This window comes from Typopeltis vanoorti, chromosome 8 (genome assembly GCF_054136105.1).
Source record: "Typopeltis vanoorti isolate ZY-2024b chromosome 8, IOZ_Tvanoo_1.0, whole genome shotgun sequence".
Taxonomy (NCBI): Eukaryota; Metazoa; Arthropoda; class Arachnida; order Uropygi; family Thelyphonidae; genus Typopeltis; species Typopeltis vanoorti.
In genome coordinates this window covers 31,744,928-31,769,654 of record NC_143556.1, presented here as the reverse complement: position 1 = coordinate 31,769,654, position 24,727 = coordinate 31,744,928, and the positions used below count along the sequence as shown (strand labels likewise).

The window sequence follows — 24,727 nt, the reverse complement described above, 5'->3', positions numbered from 1 at the left end:
GTGGATGAAATCATTTCAAAAATAAATGGCATGTTCCAACAGCAAAATAGTAAATAAATATATTGTTACTCCAAGGTCGTTTCCAAATTGCACAGTACCCACCGATCTTTCTGTATTCGACTGCTAAAAATATGAGCAATATGAACAGTATGCCGTACCTGAAAGGTCAATCCAATCTGCTTGGACTGCGCTTATATAAAAGAAGATTCCAATCAGGAAGATTCTCATGTTGAAAGCACTGAAAGAGAAAAAATAATCTTATTTTGATTAAATGGCTTAAAATAAATAAAGATGAATTATTATCAGAAAAGCATTATTATTATTATTGAATTATTATCACAAAGAATTAATCATTATTTAATTTACAGTAATTTTGAATAAATAAGTAAGAAAATGTTTAGCCTAAATAACATCGAACAACAAATGTAAAAACTGACTGTTTTGTTTCTTTAAAAATTCATATTTCTTCGAAAAACGAATTTTTCATCTCGACAAGGAGGAAAAACAGTAGTATACAATTACAAAATATACTAATAAATTTTAATATATTGATGTACTGCCATCATTCTAGACTCTGGTGCTACCTAGTGTTGTTTACAGAAAACTTTTCATATTCAGTTCATTTGTTCTGCTTTGGTTTGTAACTTAGTTAATTGATTTTCCGTCGTGTAAGATTAATTCGTCTTAAACTGCAACATTGATGGCCATTGTTTACACAGCACCAGTTGATGTCTGATCAATAAATGAAAGAAAATCAGAGACACTTAGTGACTACCAGAAGGTCCTATTCCCTGCGGCAAATGAAATTTTGTTCTTTTGGTTCTGTGGACTCAAATCGCACAGAACCAAAATGGCATCGATACTTGTGAGCTTCTTTAGATGCAGAAGATTTTTTCATCTCCATGTGTGAGACCCTTCTTACTCGAGAGAACATGAATTTTTGACTATTGGACCTAAGTGAAAACTATGTAACTATTGGTTATGATAATGACAAATAAAACAAATACTTCATCAACAAAATGAGTGAGATGGATTACTTACATTTGAAAATCCTCAGACGAACTCTCGGTATTCGAATGACTCGAATATTGCGGTATGTGAGGTGCACCACAATGACATGCGACACTCCTTTTTAAAGAAAATCCAGATGGCCTTTGTCCACTTTATCAGATGACAGACATATTTCCATTCCCACACCTAAAGTTCGTTTTGATAGCTCATGTGAATATGCATTATGGTTCGCCATTTGGCTCTTTCCTCTTTAGATAATTTTTTTTCTTTTCCATTAGAATTATTAAATCTTTTTCGTGTCAATGCACCGATACTGAAAACACGAGGAACAGGAATGACCGATAATTGTAGATATTGAGATTTACAAAACATGTCTGCAGGAAATATTCCTCAAATGATAACACAAGTTTTAAAGAAAATTCATATTATCAAATGAGCTGTTTATCTTTTGAATAATATATAAAAAAACATCTTGTAAGACCCAGGAGTAGGCTTCTCAATACGTGAAACTGACCAAATTCTTATGAAGACCTGCTAACATTTAGAATGCTGTGAGCTAATAATTTATTAGAGACGTTTTTCGATATTTCTTCTCTATTTTTATCAAGTTAACATAAATAAATCTTAGCGGTGTTATGTAATATAAGAAAGGTTCATCATATTTGTTTTCGTATATCATTTTTCGGATTTTTGTGCACATTATTCTCATGTTATGAGTATTACCTCCTCTCCTTATGCTTGAAACATATTTTCATCAGTGCGCATGTCCTTGGTGTAAACAAAATTTCAGCCTTTTCGTTAACTCACTTCGAAGAGGATGATGAAAATAGATTGTGTGTGTGTGTGTGTGTGTGTGTGTGTGTGTGTGTGTGTGTGTGTGTGTGTGTGTGTGTGTGTGTGTGTGTGTGTGTGTGTGTGTGTGTGTGTGTGTGTGTGCGTGTGTGTGTGTGTGTGTGTGATTTTCAAAGACCTTTATGTCAAGATTTTTGTCATTTCTCACTAGAAACATAAAACGTTTTGCTAGACGTGTGTTTCATCAATGATTCTCATGCCATCATGCTTATCTTATATTTGTTTGGGTTTACGCTTTTTCAAGGGTGGAATCAGATTTGTAGTGTCGGAATATAGCATCCAATGCTGTTGACTCATTTGTTTTGAACCCAATCCGATAGTAAATGCTATTCTTTTAGACTTCATTTCTGAGGACTGGAAAATTTCCAAACAACTGAAAGGTCTGATTGTATTGGAATCCTTCAAACCCGCCTACTCCTGCACATACCAAGTACTCAAATCATTATAGAAAACTATTATTGCACATTTTGAACACAACCCCGCTTTTTAATTAATTATGTATTACATGGTGTTGATAGACAAGTCCATAAAATAAGAAATTCTTTATCTCTGTTGATGAAAAAAAAATATTTAATTGATGAAGTCAAAAAAAATTAGTTCTTGCCTCTTTTCGATAATCCGACAGTTTTCCTGGTGTTGATGTTCTGTCATTCTTAACGTGAGGTAATTTTCTTCTTCTAATATTCAAGTTCAGAAACATCGAAAACAATGTAAAAGCGTGCGAAAGCCTAAATATCATACTTTTTAAGGAAATACATACGTAGAAAAGTTACAAGGGTAGCAGTACACTCAACGAACGAAATGGAAGAAAAATTTGGAATTATGGCATTAATTTTGATGAAGAACAACCGTGAAAATCTAGAAGAATATGCTGAATTAAGAATTTATAAGTTATTATGAACATACGCAATTTACATATATAGGATTCGTGATTCAAGAATGAGGAATCCTATATCTGTAAATTGCGTGTGCTCTTCTGACCACTTTTCCTGTTTTGCGGTGAAAAACCCAAGTTTCCAGGAGGGAAATCCTTCAATATGAGAACGCCAAACTCTTCTTCGAATGAAACGCCTTTTAAAGATTCTTAGAAGCAGATGCGAATCTAGCTCTTTCCAACCAAAAGGCATTGTCGAAGCCGGCTAAGGGATGGAGGCTCCTGCTTAAAGATATCAAAAGGAAATTATATTTAATTTTTCCAAGACATTTTATCCAAAATTTGTACACTTCTGATTTGGATTATTGCTATTTTTATACACCAACTAAAGGAAGATAACGTATAAATAAGAAACGCTCTTGTGCTCTTGTAGAACCCCTGTACAGTAGTTGAATCCGTACCAGTGATGAAGTTTGATTATTAATGGATTTTTCCATTACTTTAGGAAGAATACAAGTGAGAGAAAGACATATCTCCCTTCTCTTTTGTTCCTAAGAATAGAATGCTCCCATTTATTTTTTAAATACCTCGTAACATTGATCGTCAACAATAGATTGGTCGTTTCAATTGGTAGTGGGAATATACGTCTTTCACCTCAGAATCTTTTTCCCCCCCATGCTACCTCCATACTTTCAGCAGCAATTCAACTGAGTCATTTCATTTTTAGAGTAGAGTAGGCAGTACGCTAGCGCACTTAACTTGCATTTAAGCAATTCGACCTACAGAATTCATTCACTACATAATACTCAACGAAATGTCAAACTTGCAAATACAATTTCAATGCGCATGGATGCATTATGTGACTGGTTTACGATAGCTTTGAATGCCAATATTGCATAAACCTGTAAGGTTGGAAAACAAATTCTGAAATCACTAAGACTATTTAAATATGAAATTAATAGAAATAAACTGATCGGAGAAGGATAATCTGGCCTTGATACTTCATGAAATATCTCTTACGTTTTCGTGGTATTTATTTATGGGATACAGAAAGTAACATGGAATATTGGTAGCTGAAATAGAATTTGTGAGAAAAGTGAGAATTTGTAGACCTCGCTGAGTTTATAAGGCATGTCATAAAAAATGTTACAGAGCGTTATGACATATAAAAGAAACAAGAATTTTCTTTAAAAACTTTCATAACTTGAATTTTCTTAATATAGTTTCTTTCTATTAGATGAGTCATTCCTTCTCCACACACACCAAACACCAAAACTTTCCGCCCATGAAGCAGTGTTTTAAGAGAATAGATAAATGTATCGTAATTCAGGGGAGATCGAGCGATGAGGAGAATCAATCGACCGTGAGATGCGGTCGATTGGTTCATTAATGCCCTTAGGGGGGTGATGGATAGCAACGCAAAGCTGTACCAATGAAGTTTAACTGAGGTTCGGCTGTTGCTGCTACCCCTTTGGGCGAGGAGTTTTTGAGTCCGCTCTCTTAAGGTTTTTACCTTAAGGGAGCACTTTGAGTCTCCGGGGAAGGTGTTCTCCGGCACGGCCCGCTGAGGGGTACTTGCCGGAGAATTATTTTCCTCGGAATATGAGCGGTTCTGCTCAGTGGTCGGGGAGCCCATCAGTGAGTGGAACCAACGCTGAGATTAGGATGGTCTTTCGCCCACTATGGAGTGGCCTAGAGATCGTCCGTATTTTTGAGATTTCACCTTTACTTACATAGTCGGTGATTGATTCATTCAATCCAATACTCTTGGAGGATAATGGATGGCAATGCTGTAGCTAATGAAGTTCTAACTGAGGCTCGGCTATTGCTGTTACCCTCCTGCCATGATCAGAGCCTTAATAGCTCAATAACACCTTATCCCTACACTGTCCTCTACAGATAACGGGGAAGATGAAAAGCATTCTTGCTTCGCCCCTTTAAGCCAGTCCTTATAAGGACTATCGTAATTCAGCTATTTCATGTCTAAAATACTTTCGTCTGAGAGGGACGATTTTTTGTTTACTTCATACTTCATTTTGCTAAATAGATCGTGCATCATTTGTCAGTTTTAATACCTAAACGGTGGAACCCACCATCAGATAAATTTGTATTAAGTGCATAGTCACAAGTGTTTCAATTCCATTTGGAATTGAAATGAAACTGGAGTGGTCAGGTAAATCAAACATGCATTAGCGTTACCATCCCTTGTGATTTCAATCATGATTTGGGGAAATTTTTTCTTTTTTAGTTTATTGAACATATTTTAGACCAATCAGTAAACATTACCTTTACTAGACTACTACAACTTTCGCTGTCGCATATGTTTCATCCCAGTTGGTTCGTTTTGGATTTTTGTGGCAGTGAGAGTTGTAGTGTTTTGAAAGCATTTTGATAAACTTCGTTTACATTTAATTTAGAAAAATAAATATTCATAGAGATTTTGCGGTGACATAAAAAATAAAATAAATCAAAAGAGATTGATCATTTCCGATATTAAAAAGCAGAGTCGTTGAGTGGTTGTATCAGAATCACCCCACTAAGGCGGATAAACAACTTTATTTTAAATCTTTACGTTTTTGAAGCTTTCTTGAGAAAATATACACGTGCTTATGTCTAAAATATTTTATTCAGTTCAGTAAAGTTGCACATCAGAATGTCAAAAGTACTTCGTCGGCTTTCAGTAATTAGAGCTTTTTTTTTACTTACGTTTCGAAAGAAGTATTTCAAATTCCGACAGTTAGGAATTGCAATTCTATTCCAATTTCCTTTATTATTAAAGAATTTCTATACAAAAATTACTATGTTTATTTTAAGAAATAAAATAAAATTTAATGAATAATTAACAAGAAACTTCAAAATTATTTACAATACCCGTTTTGTACTCGAATAATTAAATTATTAATAATCGATCTCAAATGACATCTCGTTTTAAAGAGGAAGAGAGATCAATCGACCGTGAGATGCGGTGATTGATTCATTCAATCCAATATCCTTGGAGGGTAATGGATGGCAATGCCGTAGCCAATGAAGTTCTAACTGAGGCTCGGCTATTGCTGTTACCCTCCTGCCATGATCAGAGCCTTAATTGCTCATTAACACCTTATCTCTACACTGTCCTCTACAGATAACGGGGAATATGAAAAGCATTCTTGCTTCGCCCCTTTAAGCCAGTCCTTATATAAGGACATCTCGTTTTAAGACGAGACTGAAAAAGTCCTTTTTAGGACTTCCAGGGTAACAAATGGCAATGCTGTAGCCAATGAAGTTTTAACTGAGGCTCGGCTATTGCCGTTACCCAGCCATGACTAGAGCTTTTTAGCTCAATAACACTCCATCCACACAGATTATCTTCATTCAGATGACGGGATAAAGAGTCAAGGACTCAGTCCATCGCCCAGTTCTTTTAAGAACTTTAAGAAAACCGATTTTGAATCACCCAATCTCACGGTCGCTCTGCTCATTAGTATTATATTATGCTCATTATAGTCCTATAAGGGCTATAATATAATACTATTGAGCAGAGTAACCGTGAGATGCGGTGGTTTTGGAGGGTAATGGATGGCAATGCTGTTGCCAATGAAGTTCTAACTGAGGTTCGGCTATTGCTGTTACCCTCCTGCCATGATCAGAGCGTTAATAGCTCAATAACACCCTATCCCTACACTGTCCTCTACAGATAACGGGGAAGATGAAAAGCATTCTTGCTTCGCCCGTCTAGCCAAAAAAATAAATAAATAAACGATTTTGAACAATATTCATGAAGAAAAATTCTATCTCTGACAATTGTTGCAACTGTAGCCTTTTGAAAGCCGCGTAGTTATAAAATATTTCCTTTCTCTGATTTTAAAGTAAGGACTTTAGCACTGACTAAAAACATTTTTATTTCATTAAATGTTATTTAATGATTCGATAACAGAAAATAATATTAGATAATTCCATTACAATCCTTTTAGCAAATCTGATAACTGAGAATATAGTCATTTGAATGTTTATAGCAGGAATGCTATTTTTTATAAACAAATAAAATAACACCGCCGACGTCTTTCATAATCCATAAAAGGAATAATACGAGGCATTCACTACATAAGCCTTGCTTATGCGTTCCTTGCTTTATGAAGGATGCACAACTTTACTCAGACAACTACAGTTTTTGTATTAAGCTGACAGTACTCAACTCAGTAAGCACAAGGCATGGGAAAATTCCAGGACAATTTTCACTAGGCAAATCCTGAGACCATCAAAGCAGTATCTTGAAGGATATTTAGCAACACCTTGATGCCACCTAGAAAAGCAGAGGGCAGCTTGACTTAGTAAGAAAGAACAACTGATCCTGCAGTTCTTTCATTACTAAGTGATCGAAAGTTGAAGATCTGATCAGTCATTAATTTCTTTTCCAAGGTTAGATCATCAAAGAAACTTTCTACACTACAATTCATTAACGCGTATGAGATATCGGAATCAGCTTTCGGCGTTGAAGCTTTGGTAGTCCAAGAGTTCTTTTCCAAGAGCAACGCACTCGTGGTGCCTAGTCATTGGATTCTTTCCATTCTTGTTTCCTTCTCTTTTTACACAATGGAAAATGGTCTCAAAAGGAGGATATGCAATTAAATATGTAAGACGCATGGAACATTCCCAAATACTCTAACCGGACTCGCATTAAAACATGAAGAAAGAAAGTAAATCCCGATCTCAAATACACTACCAATATTTTCATACAAGAAATTCTACCCCATGTAGTGAGTCTCTATAGTTACGTCGACCGACCAACCAACTGGTATTTACGATGCTGTTTGGTTGGGAAGACCTAGTTCTAATCCTAATAGATGATTCCGGATAAAATGGAAAAATGTTCCTATAATTCAATTTATTCCATTCAGTATCTCGATAAAATCCAATGAATTGCTTGATTCATTTTATCTCCGAGGCTCTTAATCCGCAAAAATCCTTTTTTTCCCCATAACAGTAGCCAATTTTTATAGCTATTAATCTGGATATTCTGCTCGTCAAGTCAACATTTTTCCCAAAATGTGCAACTCAAACTGATGTTTCAAGATATCATTTTGTTTCACAAATATGACTTTCTTAGATTTTTGTTATTAATTTTTATAGAATAAAATAAATATTAATATAAAAAATACACGGCGCAAGAAATATATCGAGTTTACACTTCTTTGAAAGAAGTCAACAGACACCATAGTTTGAGGAACAAACAGCCATTGCGCGTACCTTAATAAAATGTATTACCTCCTTTCGCTGCACTGACTACAGCAAACCTACGGGGAATATTTTCCAGAAGCGTACTATGACAATCAATGGGAATGGTGAACCATTCTTCCTGCAGACATATAACGAGGTCCTGGTTGTGGACTGGACGTCCCTTGATCTCACTCAAGGATCCAGTTTATTCGACCGGCGTTCGTGTCCACAAATCACGCAGAATCCACCGGGAATCCACCACACCCATTTATCTGCTCGCCAGAGAGTGTAGACTGATTCGTCGCTCCACAACACAGCTCCACATCCCAATATACACGCTGTTTGCACCACTGAAGATAACGCTACATGTCGGTTCGGGTAATGTGAGGCTTGCGATACTACAATGTAAATTCATGTTGTGAGCCTCGGTTCCGAATGCTTTTGTGCAAATTCGTATTTCGTGGATGCCATTAACTCCGCGTTCAAAGTGTCGGCTGAAAAATAGCGTTTTTTACATATTATACTTCGTAGACTTGTACTGTCACATTCTATAAGTGTGATGGTCGTCCATTTCGGGTAGCAAGTGCAGTTGACTCCCTGCGCTACCATCTCAGTATAGTATCATCGATTGTTGACCTGGGATGGCCCAATTTATTAACAATTTGCCGAACAGATAGGCCTGCAACATGATATCCTTCACAATGTTACTTCGAAACTACGTCACTTTCTCTCTCAGCCAATTCCCTTCTCTTAGTCCGGAGGAAAACCCGTACACAGTTGCACTGATTTGGGAGCATCATATTCCTACAATTTATACCGGCTACAAATATGTTACATGGCACGATTCACCTTACCCATGGGGGTGTTCGTTAACTTCTTTTCAAGCAGTGTATATTGTTGCCACACAGGTCGCAACTGTGAACGATATGAATTCAGATCAAATTCAATACTGACAAGAGTTTCGTCTTTCTGTTGAACTTTCTACTCATCCGTGGGATTAATGTATTATAGAATGAACAACTCTCGCATCTGGATTACTATAAAAGAGAGAAAGAAAGAAAGAGTCGATTCATGTATTGAGAAATGGTTTCTAAAAGCAGAAATATAATGATTTTCATTTTCATGAATTTCTGAAACACACACACACACACCCGACCATATCTGATTTCGACCTATTTAACAAGGATGATTGCAAAGTGGGCTTCAGTTCCAATTTGTATTTCAAATACACTCTGAATATTTTTAGCATGTTTTAGGGGGAGAAATAAACAGGAGAGGGGACCGGAAAAGAGTTAATTTTTTATTTAATCAATCTATGTTCGTGTAGTATATATTTAATAATTTAATAATTTATTATAATTTACAAATGGCATAAATATTAATTTATGCCATTTGTAAATAAAAACATAAATTATAAATTTTATAAATTATTTAATAATTTAATAGTAATAAAATAATTTAATAATTTGCAAGATTGTAGTCCTGTCATGCCTCGAATACTATTTTACATAAAAAGCGGTCCCAGTTGGAAATGCGAAGTATATGTCAACGTGAAGCTGATTACAAACATATTTTAATTACTGAACATGAAAGCATAGCTCAGCTTTTTTTTAACAAACTGAAGATTCAGCTCAACAGAATCCAGATTTGTACCACAAGTAAAGAGTAAAGAATCTGAAAAAATAAAAATCTTATTTTAGTGGTAAGTTTAGTTGGTTTGGATTCTTTGTACTATTATATATAGAATTTAATAAAAGATAGTCGCAAATAAATTTTACTAGACACTATTTCAGTTGCGTTCATCCTATTAGGTTTGCGCTGAGCAAGTGTCTATTGCAGTTCTATCATCAGTGGTTCGATATCATATGTCAGTCGTTTTGGTCACGTGTGTCACCATGTGTTCTAGGCAGCTATTTAGGAATGCTACTGGTAATCGTCAATAATCGTCAATAATGTTGATCACAATCGAAAAAAACAAAGAATCTTTCGGAGTTCGATAAAAGGCTTATTGTGAGTGCTCGTCTCACTGTAGGCACGATTTTGAAAACCACAGAGCTGACTGGTATCTCAAAAAGTGAGATATCCCTGGTGTTTAATCAGGGGAAAAATAACCTACATCCTTGTCTAAGAGGTGTATCTGTGGTCCTAACGAGATCGCCGTCGTCTGAGATGGCTTGTACGGACAAGCAGAGCTTCCTTCAGTTGACCAAAGCATTTAATGAAAGCTGATCCCGACCGATATCGCAACCAAACTATGCGCAGAGAAATTGAAGAGGATCGGTATTGGCAGTCGCATGCGGATACCGCTGATTTCTGCGAAGCTTCTAATTCCGTGGCTGGTAAGTGTATGACGTCTTGCGAAACCTAGTCGAGAACATCTTCGATGATCTTCTTGATTAAGTTACCATGACATAAAGGGTTATGACGTCTTGCGAAACCTAGTAGAGAACATCTTCGATGATCTTCTTGATTACGTTACCATGACATAAAAAAACTATGGTTCACGCATGTCAGAGCTTTACCAAACTTCAGACACGATCCCCACGGTATCTTAATTAAAAGTTTCCTGAAAGACGGATTGGTCGAGGTAGTCGGATTACATAGTTTCTTCGCTGACAGTCAGGAAATATCGAGTGCCTGAGGGTGTCAGCGGTAAGATGGATTCTTGAAAGGGTGGCAAAGCAGTCAATTTCGAACACCTGATGTGAGGTATGTTTATGACACAATATTTCTTTTGCTAATTTCAAAAGGATTTATCCTTCTTGTTGGCATTCATGCTGCAACTACAACGAGACATATCTCGGAAATCCGAACAGTCTGTTTGGACTTTTTTTCATGGTTTTGAGCTGTAGAATGCCCCTTTGAAGTTTATAACAGGGATTTGGAAAGTACATTAGTGTGTCTGTTTATTTGATTTCATGTCCTATTCTAAGAAACCAAAGTCACAAAAAAGTTTCCAACTGAGGCATAAATCCAGTCCTACAAATGGCCTTGAATTAACAAAATAAGAATTTCCTGACCCAAATAGATCGGGAGATTCTTATTCTATTAATCATTCAATAAAATTCTTTTGTGAATGCAACCTATTTTCAATTTTTATTTTTTTATGTATTTATTTTTATTTTTTACATAATCCAGAGAATCTTCTCTTGAGACCAAATACATGGAACGTTTTGGGACTATATCAGGCATTCAGTAAGTGGAAAGGTGGTCACACACCGGACGATGAAATTAATTTCTCACCAAACGTATTTACAAATGGATACAGCGGGACTTGAAACCGCAGCTTGTTGGTTAGACACCCAATATGCCGATGAGGCTAGCTAACCTCAGTGTTTTCCTTTTAAGTACAGTATACAGTAGCGCACCCAGAGGGGAGAGACAAGGGTCCCTGGCACCCCCAAAGCAAAAGGAAAAAACACTAGAAAAATTTTCCGAAAATCTTTTCCTAATTAAAATTCATTTTTTTATTTATGTTGTGTCGTGTGTTCTACTCCTATACTACTTATAAATTAGCGGTCACATAAGATGGGAATACCTTATTGCTCTCAGGAATCACGGCCGCTGTGAACGGAAGGCGAACGAAGTAGTGCTCGAGCGGAACGAGCGCTACTTCGTTTGTCCGAGCTCAAGTTGTAGTATAAAAAATTTGAAAAACCATTTGCAATAGCTCCATGCAAAAACGCCATTGATGCAGTTTCGAAGTGTGACAAAATGATGTATCCTAACATCTATAACTTATTAAAAATATTTGCAACGCTTCGGGTAACAACATGCGTCAGTGAAAGGATATTTTCTACCTTACGCCTTTTAAAAACCTATTTAAGATCTACCATGACACAATCACGATTGAACGGACTGGCTTTGCTATATATACACTTATATATACACAGAGAAATTAATATAACCACGACTGAAGTAATTCAAGAGTTTTGTAAAAAGAAAAGAAAACTGGATTTTATTCTTTAAATAAATTTTTATAATCACCTAATGAATTTTATTGAATTTGCATTAAAAATATTTTTATCCGTTCAACATGGCTCTCTCCAAGATTAAATCCAGAGTGCGCCACTGACACTATATATATATTTTTAATTACAGAAAATAATCAAATTATTTAACTAGCCTATTATCTTTAATATGAACACAGAGAAAGATTAAATGTACAGGGTTGCCATAAATTAACTTTCCCTCTTTGGAGGCCACATTTTATATGAAATATTTCATCCATTGCAAGACAAACCGGCCCGAAGTACAAACGCAATTAACAGGCATACATCGACTTCATAGACTAAGCTGTTTCGTCGTAATCGAAAACAACCAACTGATCTGAGGACGTTATTTCACAGAAAGTACAAAATCTGGCTGACACTCTTTTCATAGAAGTCTTCACATCGTAAAGTTGCATTAGCACCATTGAGCATATCATGCATTAAAAGAACGAAACTCCCGACAATGAACTACCTACTGGTCATTCGAGATATTTTCCTTTAAAGTCATTAAAAGGACTAAGAGATGGACTGAGTCCTTGACTCTTTATATCGTCATCTGAGTGAAGAAAATCTGTGTGGATGGGGTGTTGTTGACTAGAGCTAGCCCAGCCATGACTAGAGCTAAAAGCTCTAGTCATGGCTGGGTAACGGCAATAGCCGAGCCTCAGTTAAAACTTCACTGGCTGCAGCATTGCCATCTTACCCTGGAAGTCCTAAAAAGGACTCTAATTCCCCATTAAGATCACGTACTTCTTCGAGATATTATTAACATTAACATTTCTGGCTAGACGGGTGAAGCAAAATTGCTTTTCATATTCCCCTTTGTCTTAATGAAAGAACTTTGAATGGAGTGTTTGTGAGCTATATGCTCGCCCATTGAGGGCAGTGAAATTAGCTCTGTTCAGCTGAACTTAAGATAGATTTGGCCTTTTATATTTGTAGCATTCTGCTTCATTATATTCCGAGGCTTCCTTGATTAAAACGGGTTAGGATGAATATTTGTCTTGGTAAAGAACTTCTCAGCTAGATTTAGGAGAAGGGAAGAGATATAAGTGATATTAACTTCTCTATGGATCTGGGAGTTTCGTATAAACCCAGGGGCATCCAGAATCATCCTCAGGCACTTATTCTGCAATCTTTGAAATTTTAGAATGTTTGAATTCGCGGTGTGGCTCCACGCTGGCGATGCGTAAGTGATCACCGGTCGAATTACCATCTTGTAAATTGTTAATTTTGTTTGCGTGTCCAGTTCACTTTGTCTGTTGATCATAGGGTAGAGCTGTGCTAAGACTTTGGATGGCTTTGAGGTAATATAACTTATATATTTACTGAATAAGAGTTTACTATCAAGAATCACTCCAAGATATTTAACTTCAGTCTGCCATGGAATCTTTACTCATAATAAATAAATGTCTTCCATGGTATGAATTTTCTTTCCAGTAAACAATATAGCTGAGCTTTTCTGGGGGGTTAACTTGGATCCCCCAGTCTGCCATTCACTTTTCTAAAATGTGTATGCTGGTTTGTAGTCTTTTAGTTGCCAGTTTTGGGCTCAGTGATCTTGCCATCAGTGCAGTATCATCTGCATATAATGCAGTGAATGTTGTTCTTGAGTTCAGAGGGATGTCCGCTACATAGATGAAGAACAGGAGAGGTGCAAGAAGAGATCCCCCTGAAGTACCTGCCGAGATCCTGCGTCTGGTCGAAACCGTTTCGCCGATCCTGACCTGCATATATCTATCTTTCAGGTAAGAATGTATTCTTTTTATTAACTTGATTGGCACGTTAAATTTTATCAGTTTGTAGAGAAGGCTTTGATGCCATACTTTGTCAAACGCCTTCTCTGCGTCGATGAGGATGGCAGTTGTATTGAGTTTCCAGTTATAGCCTTTAGTAATGATTTCTACCAGCCGATGCACTTGTTGGGCTGTACTATGGGCCTTAAGGAAGCCGAAATGTTCATTAGGCAAAATTACTAACTTATCTGTTTCTGCTTGGAATCTTCAGAGGATCACTTTCTCTGTCACCTTTCCAAGGCTGGACAATAAGCTCATGGGTCTGTAGCTTTCGGGATGTGAGGATTTTTTCCTGGCTTCTTCAATGGAATGATAGTGGCTGTTTTCCATGTAGTAGGGAAATGCTGGAATCTAAAGATGGCGTTTGTAATGTTGACGAGATGGACTATGGCCTTTCTTGGGAGTAGTTTTACTATTCTGTTAGTTATGTCATCTGGTCCTGGAGCTTTTTTACTGTTTAGATGGGAGATGATATTTATCATTTCTGCTGGATTTGTAGGAGTGATATGTTCGGAGTTAACAGTGTTCTGTCTTAAAGTTGTCCTAACATGACGATGATTTTTAATATATAAGGTTGATATTTAGATTTGTATAAGATAGATTGCACTGAGATTCTAGGTTATCTACTAGTGCTTCGGCTTTCTCTTCATCTTTGTGAACTGTCCCTTTCTTGGTTTGTATAGGGGGTATGAGTTGCTTTTTGGTGCGGATTACTCTTAAGAATTTCCATACAGAATGATCTTCAGTATTGATATTAGCCAATTTGGTTTCCCATTGATGGTTTCTGTGTTTTTGAAGAGCTTCCCGGATCTGCCTGTTTAGATTTTTCAATACTGTTTTATCTTATGGGGCTCTGGTATTGTAGTATCTCTTTCTGGCTCTATTTTTTTTATTTTGCTCTGATTAGCTCCATGATTTCTTCAGGAATACGGTTGGTTGGGTGGAAGACAGTGGATTGTCTGAGTGATTCTATTGCTTTCTGAATTTGTATGGTTAAGTTATTTACTGCTGTGTCAATCTCTTCCTTTTTACTGATATTGGGCACGGGACCAATATGATCGGGAAGAACCTTGGCTAACTTGTACCATGGTATGAATGTGTGCAGAGGAGAGAATTGATCTGATGAACCTAGATTAAGCACTTAAGCACTATAATTCGTTAACTGATTCCAATTTGAACTGGTATCTTATATTTTTAAAGATGACAATGTCTAGTACATCCGAGCTACCTGAAGGGCTGAAGTGGGTGGGCTCGGTAGGGCCGGCCACAATAACAGAGTTGAGCATTGCAAAGTTGAAAAGTGTGTGGCCTTTGGTGTTAGTTGATGAGCTGTACCAAGCTGCGTGTTTTGAGTTGAGATCTCCTGCTATTACTGTGGAATCATTTGGACCAAGTATGGAGTCTAGATCTGTTGTCAGCAGAGGAATCCTCGGAGGATTATAAGCAGCATAGATCTTGAGACTCCTAGCATTGCAGGTATGTACCTCCACACCGGTCACCTCCAAGTTTATTGTTTGGGGCTTGTCTATTGTATTATGATTCAAATAACTCTTAATATATATGGCTGTGTCTCCACCTCTTGTGCCAATTCTGTGGTTTCTGTACATAGTGTATCCACAAATTTTTGGGTTATTAGCTGATCTTAGGTATGTTTCACCAATCAAGATGATATCAGCACTGAGGCGAGTTGCAAATTCTTGAAGTTCCAAAACCTTGTTCATCAATCCATTTGCATTCCATGCCATTATCTTAAGAGCTTTTAGTTTGAATTTATTACTCATGACAGATGGCTGTTATAATGTTTTGAGTGCCTTGCAGGAATCTCTTTCTGGAAGATGGTGAGGGGCATGTCTTGCTGAATTCCTGCAGCATGGTGGCAAGTGAGGCTGTTAAAACTGATGTTATGTTGGAGCTTTCTAGCTCGAGAGATGTAGGAGGAGTTCTTGCAGCCTCAGCATATGTTTTGGTTTTCTTTCCTGTGAGGTTGAAGTCGAGGTGTTTCGGACTGTGGGACGACCTGCTTGTTGCTTAAAACATTGTTACTTGGAGACGCAAGATTGACTTTTGTTGGTCCTCGATTTTTTGGATTGGAAAGGCATCCCTTGTAGTTGGCGGGGTGAGGTCCTCTGTAGTTTGCACAGCAGGCTGGAGTTGTGCTGAATTGGTGCATGTGATGGTCTGGTGTCCCTCTCCGCACTTCATGCACCTGAAGGCTGCTTTACATAATTTTTGGGCATGTCCAAACCTTTGGCAGCTATGACACTGACCCGCGAATGCTCTTTTCCTAAGAGGCTCAGTTGAAATCTTGGGTCCACATACTACAGTCAGTTCATAGATCTGCTTTTGTGTGTTGCTTATTTCCACCAGCACCAAAGGCATTGGCCTTTTATCAGATCTGAGCATCCTGCTCACTTTTACTGGGGATAGGCCCTGTCTGGAGAGATCAGTGCTCACATTTTCAGGAGTGATACCTTCAGCTATCCCACGTAGATCACGCAGAGTAAAATCTTCAGGTTCTTTTCGCTGGGTAAAGTGAAGGTGTGATATGAGAGGTTAGCATTGTCCATAAATCTGGCCATCTGTTGTAATCCATGACAGTATTGGGTTGTATTTTAACTCCCTCATCTGAGTTTTTTGGCCCATGAGAATGAAATGTTTTGTTCTCTGAGGGATGATGAAACAGGGATCCATTTTTCCTTATCCCTTAATATGACTGGTGGTATCTTTTCTTTAGGACCATTGAGTGCTTCTATCCCTGTTGTTTTGGGTTCTTCCACATTGGTGTAGATTTTCCTCTTCTTTTTGACTATTTGGAACTCTGTATCTGTTTCCAAGGTATGATAACTGCTGTCTTGGGATGTAGCATCTTCCATACTTGGGGAGTGTGCAAAATATGATTGCGTCAGAGTTATGGGTTCTTCACTTATATCATCCATATTGTCCTGTTACAGATAATCTTGTGGACGTTTGAGGGTACACTAGCAAATCCCGTAGACACTCTTAGGTGTCTACCAGCAATAAAATACAACCAGCTGTCCTATGAAAGGGAAAAGGAGTGTCACGAAATCACTTGACCACAGATTGAAATCCTACCTCCCTAAATAAAACCATAAATCCACCATTGGTCCTCATTGCGAGTGGGGCCTGCCAGCCATTAGACTTCTTGCATGTTTCATGCAGAGGGGGAGACAGTTGGAAAGAAACTGTGTCTGCGCCAGTGCAATGCGCGTTTCGTGAAAAACCTTGTAAACAAACTAATCAGGCTCAGTCTGAAATACATCCGCTCACATCAAAATCCTAACGTCCATTTAAATCCTTATAAGGACTGGCTTAAAGGGGCGAAGCAAGAATGCTTTTCATCTTCCCCGTTATCTGTAGTGTAGGGATAAGGTGTTATTGAGCAATTAAAGCTCTGATCATGACAGGAGGGTAACAGCAATGGCCGAGCCTCAGTTAGAATTTCATTGGCTACAGCATTGCCGTCCATTACCCTCCAAAGGTAATTTGGATTTAATGAATCAATCACCGCATCTCACGGTCGATTGATTATTCTTCCCTAACGTCCATTAGTCCTTATAAGGACTGGTTTAAAGGGGCGAAGCAAGAATGCTTTTCATCTTCCCCGTTATCTGTAGAGGACAGTGTATGGATAAGGTGTTATTGAACAATTAAAGCTCTGATCATGGCAGGAGGGTAACAGCAATAGCTGAGCCTCAGTTAGAACTTCATTGGCTACAGAATTGCCTCCGTTACCCTCCAAGGATATTGGATTGAATGAATCAATCACCGCATCTCACGGTCGATTGATTCTCTCCATCCTAGTAACGTCCATTCTAAAGAATGGAAATTTATCTAGAAAAGTTATTTATAAACATTAATGGTGTATTAAATGATTTTTTAATTAGTTATTTTTCCTCAAAAGTCTCTATTTTTTATTTTTTAAATAAAAAGTAAGGCTATCTGTTATAAATTATTAGTTTATGTTTGTAAATTTTTCTAATAATTATTTATTTAATTTTTATTATATGCTTAATTCAGAGGTTTACATTGTACCACAAAAACTCACAAAATCCGATGTGCAACAAAATCTGACGGACAGTACTGGAATTGACTGAAGCAATGATAAAGGCTGTTCCAGACCTATATCTCACCAACTATGCATAGGGAAATGAAGAGATCCGGCAGTTGCATGCATATATGGAAACCACTGATTTCTGCGAAAAACGGAAAAGTTGTTCGTCTACAGTGGCGTCAGAAATATCGTGGCTGGACACGAGAAGACTGGAAAAAAAAGTAATGGGGTCCAAAGATTCATGATATACCTTGTTCTGTACCGACGGTTGGCAGAGAATTTGGAGGGAGCCTCATGAAACAACGAACCCAGGTTGCCTTGTAAGCACAAGTCAAGGGTCGGGATGTGGTGCCATGGAGTGTGGATGAGGCATGTTCTGTTGGTACGGAACAAGTCCCCTGATATTGCTGGAAGGTCCAGTGTCCTCCAAGGAATTTCTGAACATTATTGCCGACGAAGTCCGTCCTTCAACGTTGACTTTTTATCCAGAAGGCGACGGTTATTTCATGGACGACTGTCCGTCGCGCAAGAATTGTCCGGCAGTGGTTCAGTGAGCATGACAGCGATTTCTGTCATCTTCCCTAGTCACTACAAAGCACGATCTGATTCCGTGTTTAGAAAGGAAATGAATATCATCGTCAGATGATATTCATACTCATATCATCATATGAATATCATATCATATGATATTCATATCATCGTCAGATGATATTCATACCCTCGCTCGGATTAGGTTTTGAAGTGGCTTGAAAAAGTTTCATATTTGGTTTATAGAGAAGGGTTTAGGGATTATGTCAAAAATTGATGATTGATGACTTTAGGGTATAATTGATTATTATTATTATTATTATTATTATTATTATTATTATTATTATTAATAATATTGGTGATAAAGAACTAAATTATTCGAAAAAACATATCCAGAAATTTAATCTAAAAAAGTTATTTTTTCTTTATTTTATTTTATATTTAATTGTTTACCTGAAGGGTTTTATTTTAATTTAACCAATTCTTCGCCATGTCTACTCTTTATTTTGATATATAATATTAACAAATATTTTATGAAAAAAAAGATCAATTATTTCCGTTTCTGGCATTATATAAAATATGATATAGTGTTTAGTAAAATTTATTTGCAACTATCTTTTATTAAATTCTATTATAAAGTTCAAAGAAACAACCAAACCAGTTAAATATCTGAGTCTTCTGAAGAGAATGTGATTTTTAATTTCATTTGAATACTGTTTCCGCTAAAATAAGATTTTCTTTTTTCAACTTCTTCACTGTTTGCTTATGATATAAATCTGGATTGAGCTGAAACGATCTTCAGTTTGTTAAGAAATGCTACGCTATGCTTTCCTGTTCAGCGATTTGAAACATTTCTGCAGTAGGCTTCACGTTGGCATATGCTTTGCACTTCCCACTGAGACCCTTTTTGTTTGATCAATTTCAAATTGATCAAACAAAAAGCCTACTCCTGGATCTTACGAGATGTTTTTTAATATATTATTCAAAAGATAAACAGCTCATTTGATAATATGAATTTTCTTTAAAAAGTGTGTTATCATTTAAGGAATATTTCCTGCAGATATGTTTTGTAAATCTCATTATCTACAACTATCCGTCATGCGTGTTCCTCGTGTTTTCAGTATCGGTGCATTGACACGAAAAAGATTTAATAATTCGAAAGGAAAAGAAAAAAATTATCTAAAGAGGAAAGAGCCAAATGGCGAACCATAATGCATATTCACATGAGCTATCAAAATGAACTTTAAGTGTGGGATTGGAAATATGTCTGTCATCTGATAAAGTGGACAAAGGCCATCTGGATTTTCTTTAAAAAGGAGTGTCGCATCTCATTGTGGTGCACCTCACATACCGCAATATTCGAGTCATTCGAATACCGAGAGTTCGTCTGAGGATTTTCATACGTAAGTAATCCATCTCATTCATTTTGTTGATGAAGTATTTGTTCTATTTGTCATTCTCATAACCAAGAGTTACATAGTTTTCACTTAGGTCCAATAGTCATGTCTCTCGAGTAAGAAGGGCAGAGGTCTCGCACGTGGAGATGAAAAAATCTTCTACGTCTAAAGACGCTGACAAGTATCGATGCCATTTTGGTTCTGTGCGATTTGAGCCCACAAAACCAAAAGAACAAAATTTCATTTGTCTCAGAGAATAGGACCTTCTGGTACTCACTAAGTGTCTCTGATTTTCTTTGATTTGTTGATCACACATACTCTGGTGCTGTGTAAACAACGCTCATTGATGTTGCATTTTAAGACGAATTAATCTTACACGACGGAAAAATCAAGTAACTAAATTATAAACCAAAGCAGAACAAATGAACTGAATATGAAAGGTTTTCTGTAAACAGCACTAGGTAGCACCACAGTCTACAATGATGATAGTACATCAATATATTAAAATTTATTAGTATATTTTGTAATTGTATATTGTGGCAGGTTTGCCTACTTGTCGAGATGTGAAATCCGATTTTTCGAAGAAATATGAATTTCTAAAGAAAAAAAAAAGAAACAGTAAATTTTTCTGAAAGAAAAAAGTTACATTTGTTGTTCGATGTTATTTAGGCTAAATACTTTCTTAATTATTTATTCAAAATTACTGTAAATTAAATAATGATTAATTCTTTGTAATAGCTTTTCTGATGATAATTCATCTTTATTTATTTTAAAGCATTTAATCAAAATAAGATTATTTTTTCCCCTTTTAGTGTTTCAACATGAAAGTCTTCCTGATTGGAGTCTTCTTTTACATAAGCGCAATCCAAGCAGACTGGATTGACCTTTCAGGTACGGCATACTGTTCATATTGCTCATATTTTTAATAGTCGAATACAGAAAGATCAGTGGGTAATGTGCAATTTAGAAACGACCTTGGAGTAACAATATATTGATTTACTGTTTTGCTGTTGGAACATGTAATTTATTTTTGAAATGATTGCATCCACTATGTTACATACCTACATTCTTATCCTGATGAAATTGGTTATGAAATGTGAAAGTGCAGCCAGATCTGCCCCCCCCCCCATCTTAAAACTTCCTTTATTTTTAATCCAAAAATTTCTCGGTGAAACATCTCGAAGTCGGCAAACGAACTTTCTAAAAGAGTAATGCCATCATATTATCCAAATGAATTGCTCTACCATTGTCACAAATGTTATTTAATAGTATTTTCTATACAGTTTAGAGTTATTATAATTCTAGAACAGTAGATGAAATACAATACAATAAGGCGACATAGTCGATCGATTAACAAGTTCGATTCTGGTCGCAGACTACAGAAATATTCGTAGGTGGTTTTTCAGCAGTTCCCGAGTTAGTTGATTTTTGGATTGACTGCCAAGCAGGATTCCTTCATCTTCTCGGAAACTCGAGGGTTTCTCTCCGCACAACACAAAAATCGACCATGGAACTCACACTATTTCAGACAGCAGTGCGAAGGTTATGTTAGAAACACGGGACGTAGGCAGTTGCGTGTGTTGTACTTTCAACCAAATGTTTCGGTGATAGTTAAGTGGAAAAGTGGAAGCCCAGTCGAGGCAAAATGAACTTCACTTTTTCCCTTTGAAGAAAGAAAAATGATCCAGTTTTGGTGCTTAATATTCTCTCAGAAGACCACATAGTATGCTTGCTGTCAATCCAATCCTCCTTTCAATAAACTACTGAGAAGAAAGAATTATTCTTTTAAAATGTCTTAGTTATCTGTCTGGCAATTTCTTGAAAACCATTTCGCAGATTTTTAAAATCAGCACAGTTCATTTAAAACTCACGTTTAGAATAAAATAAAATCTATATTAATGTGCATCAAAATTGTTTATTTATTTTTTATTTTTTATTTTTGTAGGTACTCTTCAATATGGCGATTCTCAATTCGTGCAGTTCGTAGAACAAATTCTACGAGATTTCAGCGTCGTTATGAGAACAGGCTATGCTGATCTTAATATTCCTATCCTTGATCCACTCCGCCTCGATGACGTCAGTCAACGTGTTAAAAAAGGCTTAGCCGATGTCACTGTTTTCGTGAGTCAACCAAGCATACGAGGGGCGTCCAAGTACCAAGTCACATCTCTGCAGGCAGATTTGGTGACGCAAAGTATCCGATTTGACTTAAGAATACCAAGAGTAACATTGGCGAGCAATTACTACAATCTCACTGGAAGACTTGCCTTTTTCGTTCCAATCCGTGGTCACGGAATTATGAATGCGACCGTTGATAATGTCGTAGCCACTGTCAATGCTAGCTTGAGTGCTGCACCATCCCAAGACTACTTCCAGATTTCTGGACTGGATGTGAATGGAGATTTTGGCAAATTAAACTTTTACCTCGAAAATCTTTCCGGTGGTTCAGCATTTAGAAGCTTGTTAGATAAATTTCTGCAGGGTCGCCGAGATTTTGTGCTTGACGAACAGCAGCAGAAACTGCTGAATCAACTCAGAGACAGCATTTTGCCTTATTTTAACAACGAGCTTAGAAATTTTAAAGTAGACAAGTTTAATGGTCTGTTTTAAATTTTCTTCCATTTCATTTTCATACAGTTTACTGGTGAGGGTTATTCATTGTATCAGGTAAAGGATAATAACTAGTAATACACAAAAATACTGTGAAGAGTCCATTGATTGTATACTTCTTGATATAACGTTACATGAACTGAAATAAAGAGAATTTAAGGAAAAGTTCGAAAAGTCCGTTTCAGTTATTTTATTTATTCAGGTGATTTTAGTCCTAGTGAAAAATGTCTAATTTTAGAATCTGTCTTCTCAATAAAAAAAAAAGTAGAGCTTGTGTATTATTATTAATGCCAACTAAAATAACTAAAAAGGAGCAAATTAAGTTGGCTTAATATCATTTTTATTTTCTTATTATTAATTTAATTAGGAATGATTCATGATATTAATTTAATTCTTTTACTGATTCTTATTGAGAGTTATGTATGGGAATAGACTATTATTAACTACACTGCTTGGTAAGAAATTAACAGACTCCATAGTGTGAAGAACAAATAAACAAACAAACAGCCATGGCGTCCACCTTAACAAGATGTAGAATCTCCTTTCACTGCGATGATTGCAGCAATCTCACGGTCACACTTCTCATAAGGGTACGATAGGAATCAATGCGAATTTTTACCATTCTTCTTGTAAGTATAATGTAGTTTTCGACTCTTGTGGGGCAGACGTACCTTGACCTCCGGATGCTCTAATTCATCCGTCAGATGTCCAGTAAGGTTGATATCAGGGTTCTTCCGAGGTCCTTTAAGTGCAGTGCCGTTCGTGTCCACAAAACAAGTAGTTACTACAGCAGCTTTATGACACTGTGAATTATCTTGCCGAAAGAGATAATGTTCAGTTCCATAGAAACGCCACAAAGTAGTTCAGATACCTCTCGAATTCAATGTTCGAGCATCGCAAACAGAGGTCAGAGGCCAAAGCAGGATATACAGGATCATACCATCACACCACTACCTCCGAATTTCATAGTTTGAGTTACGCATTCTGGTAAAAGACGTTCTTCGGGCATCCGCCACATCAAGACCCGTCCTTCTGCTCGGTAGATGGTGTACCGTAATTCGCTATAACAAACTTTCCGAGCTTACACGTTTCACTGTACGCTCTGTTTGAGTCATTGAAGACGCCGTTGCATGTCGCTGCAGTTAATGTGGGGCTTGCATATTGCTGTCCTACCACGGAAATCCATGTTGTGATCCTCGGTTCTGAAAGGTTTTGTGCAATTTCGTGTTCCAGTCGATGTTGGAACTCCGTAGTGAATTTTTTGCCAACGGATGGTGGGTTTTTCATATTATCCTTCATAATACCCTACGGTTACGTTCGTTGAGTCATCTGCAATTTGCCGAACAGATAGGCCTGCGACATATCATCCTATCACAACGTCTCTTTCCTCCTCGCAGCCATTTCATCCGGACACAGTTGCCCTTTCTTCGGAGCATCATATTGCTCCAATTTATACCTGCTACTACAAACATATGACTCGTTACATGCCATGATGCATCTTGCCCATCGGGGTGTCCGTTGACTTCTTTCCAAGTACTGTATATTGTGAGAACGAGATCTATGGGAACTTTACAACCATATTTATATGAAGTGTATAAAATTTAGGATATTTCGTGTAGAATTATTATATATAATGTATAAATAGTGATAATGTAGTATAAAAGAAATTGAATTTCCTTGAAATTTGAGTACAGAATGCATTATAAAACGAAGACCCACAATTGGTACACAGGATGATGTTGTTATATGACAATGATATCGTATTATCACACTATTTTATGATCATTTATACATGAATAGAAAACAAAAAATAACATAATGCTATTTTTCTTTATATAAAATTATATCATCATTGTCAATCCACTGTTAGATGAAGGCCTTTCTAAGATTACTCCGAATATTGTCCGTCAATGGCTCTCCTTTCCTATGTTACTTTTGCACATTTCGTGATATCATCAATCCACCGTGATTTGCGTCGGCGCTGTTTTTTCTTTCGTGGAATCCAAACCAGCACTACTTTTTGTCCATCGTCGATCTTGTCTTCGACCAATATGCCACCTTATTTTTCACTCTTCCTGCAGTGTTATACATTGGTTTGATTTCTTATCATCGCCTAACAAGAACTGCTTAAATTAGAGATATTAGATATATCTCAATGCTACATTATTATTTTTTTTTTGAAGATGTACCAAGTCCTTGACTCTTTATCCCATCATCTGAATGAAGAAAATCTGTGTGGATGGGATGTTATTGAGCAAAAAGCTCTAGTCATGGTTGGGTAACGGCAAGTCGAGCCTCAGTTAAAACTTCATTGACCACAGCATCGTCATCCGTTACCCTGGAGAGACATTACTTTCCTAAGTCCAATCCCCTCTCAATACTACATTGAAAAAAAAAAA

At 36.9% G+C, this 24,727-nt stretch overlaps 1 protein-coding gene across 1 annotated transcript; it reads left to right on the top strand.

Moving 5' to 3' along the window:
- The first annotated feature begins 10,151 nt into the window (after nt 1–10,151).
- LOC150103907 (uncharacterized) lies at nt 10,152–22,328 on the top strand. The gene is made up of 2 exons (XM_090397093.1): nt 10,152–10,272; nt 21,664–22,328. Exons 1-2 carry the CDS (start codon nt 10,152–10,154, stop codon nt 22,326–22,328), a joined length of 786 nt encoding a protein of 261 aa, XP_090253219.1.
- The last annotated feature ends 2,399 nt before the right edge of the window (nt 22,329–24,727 follow it).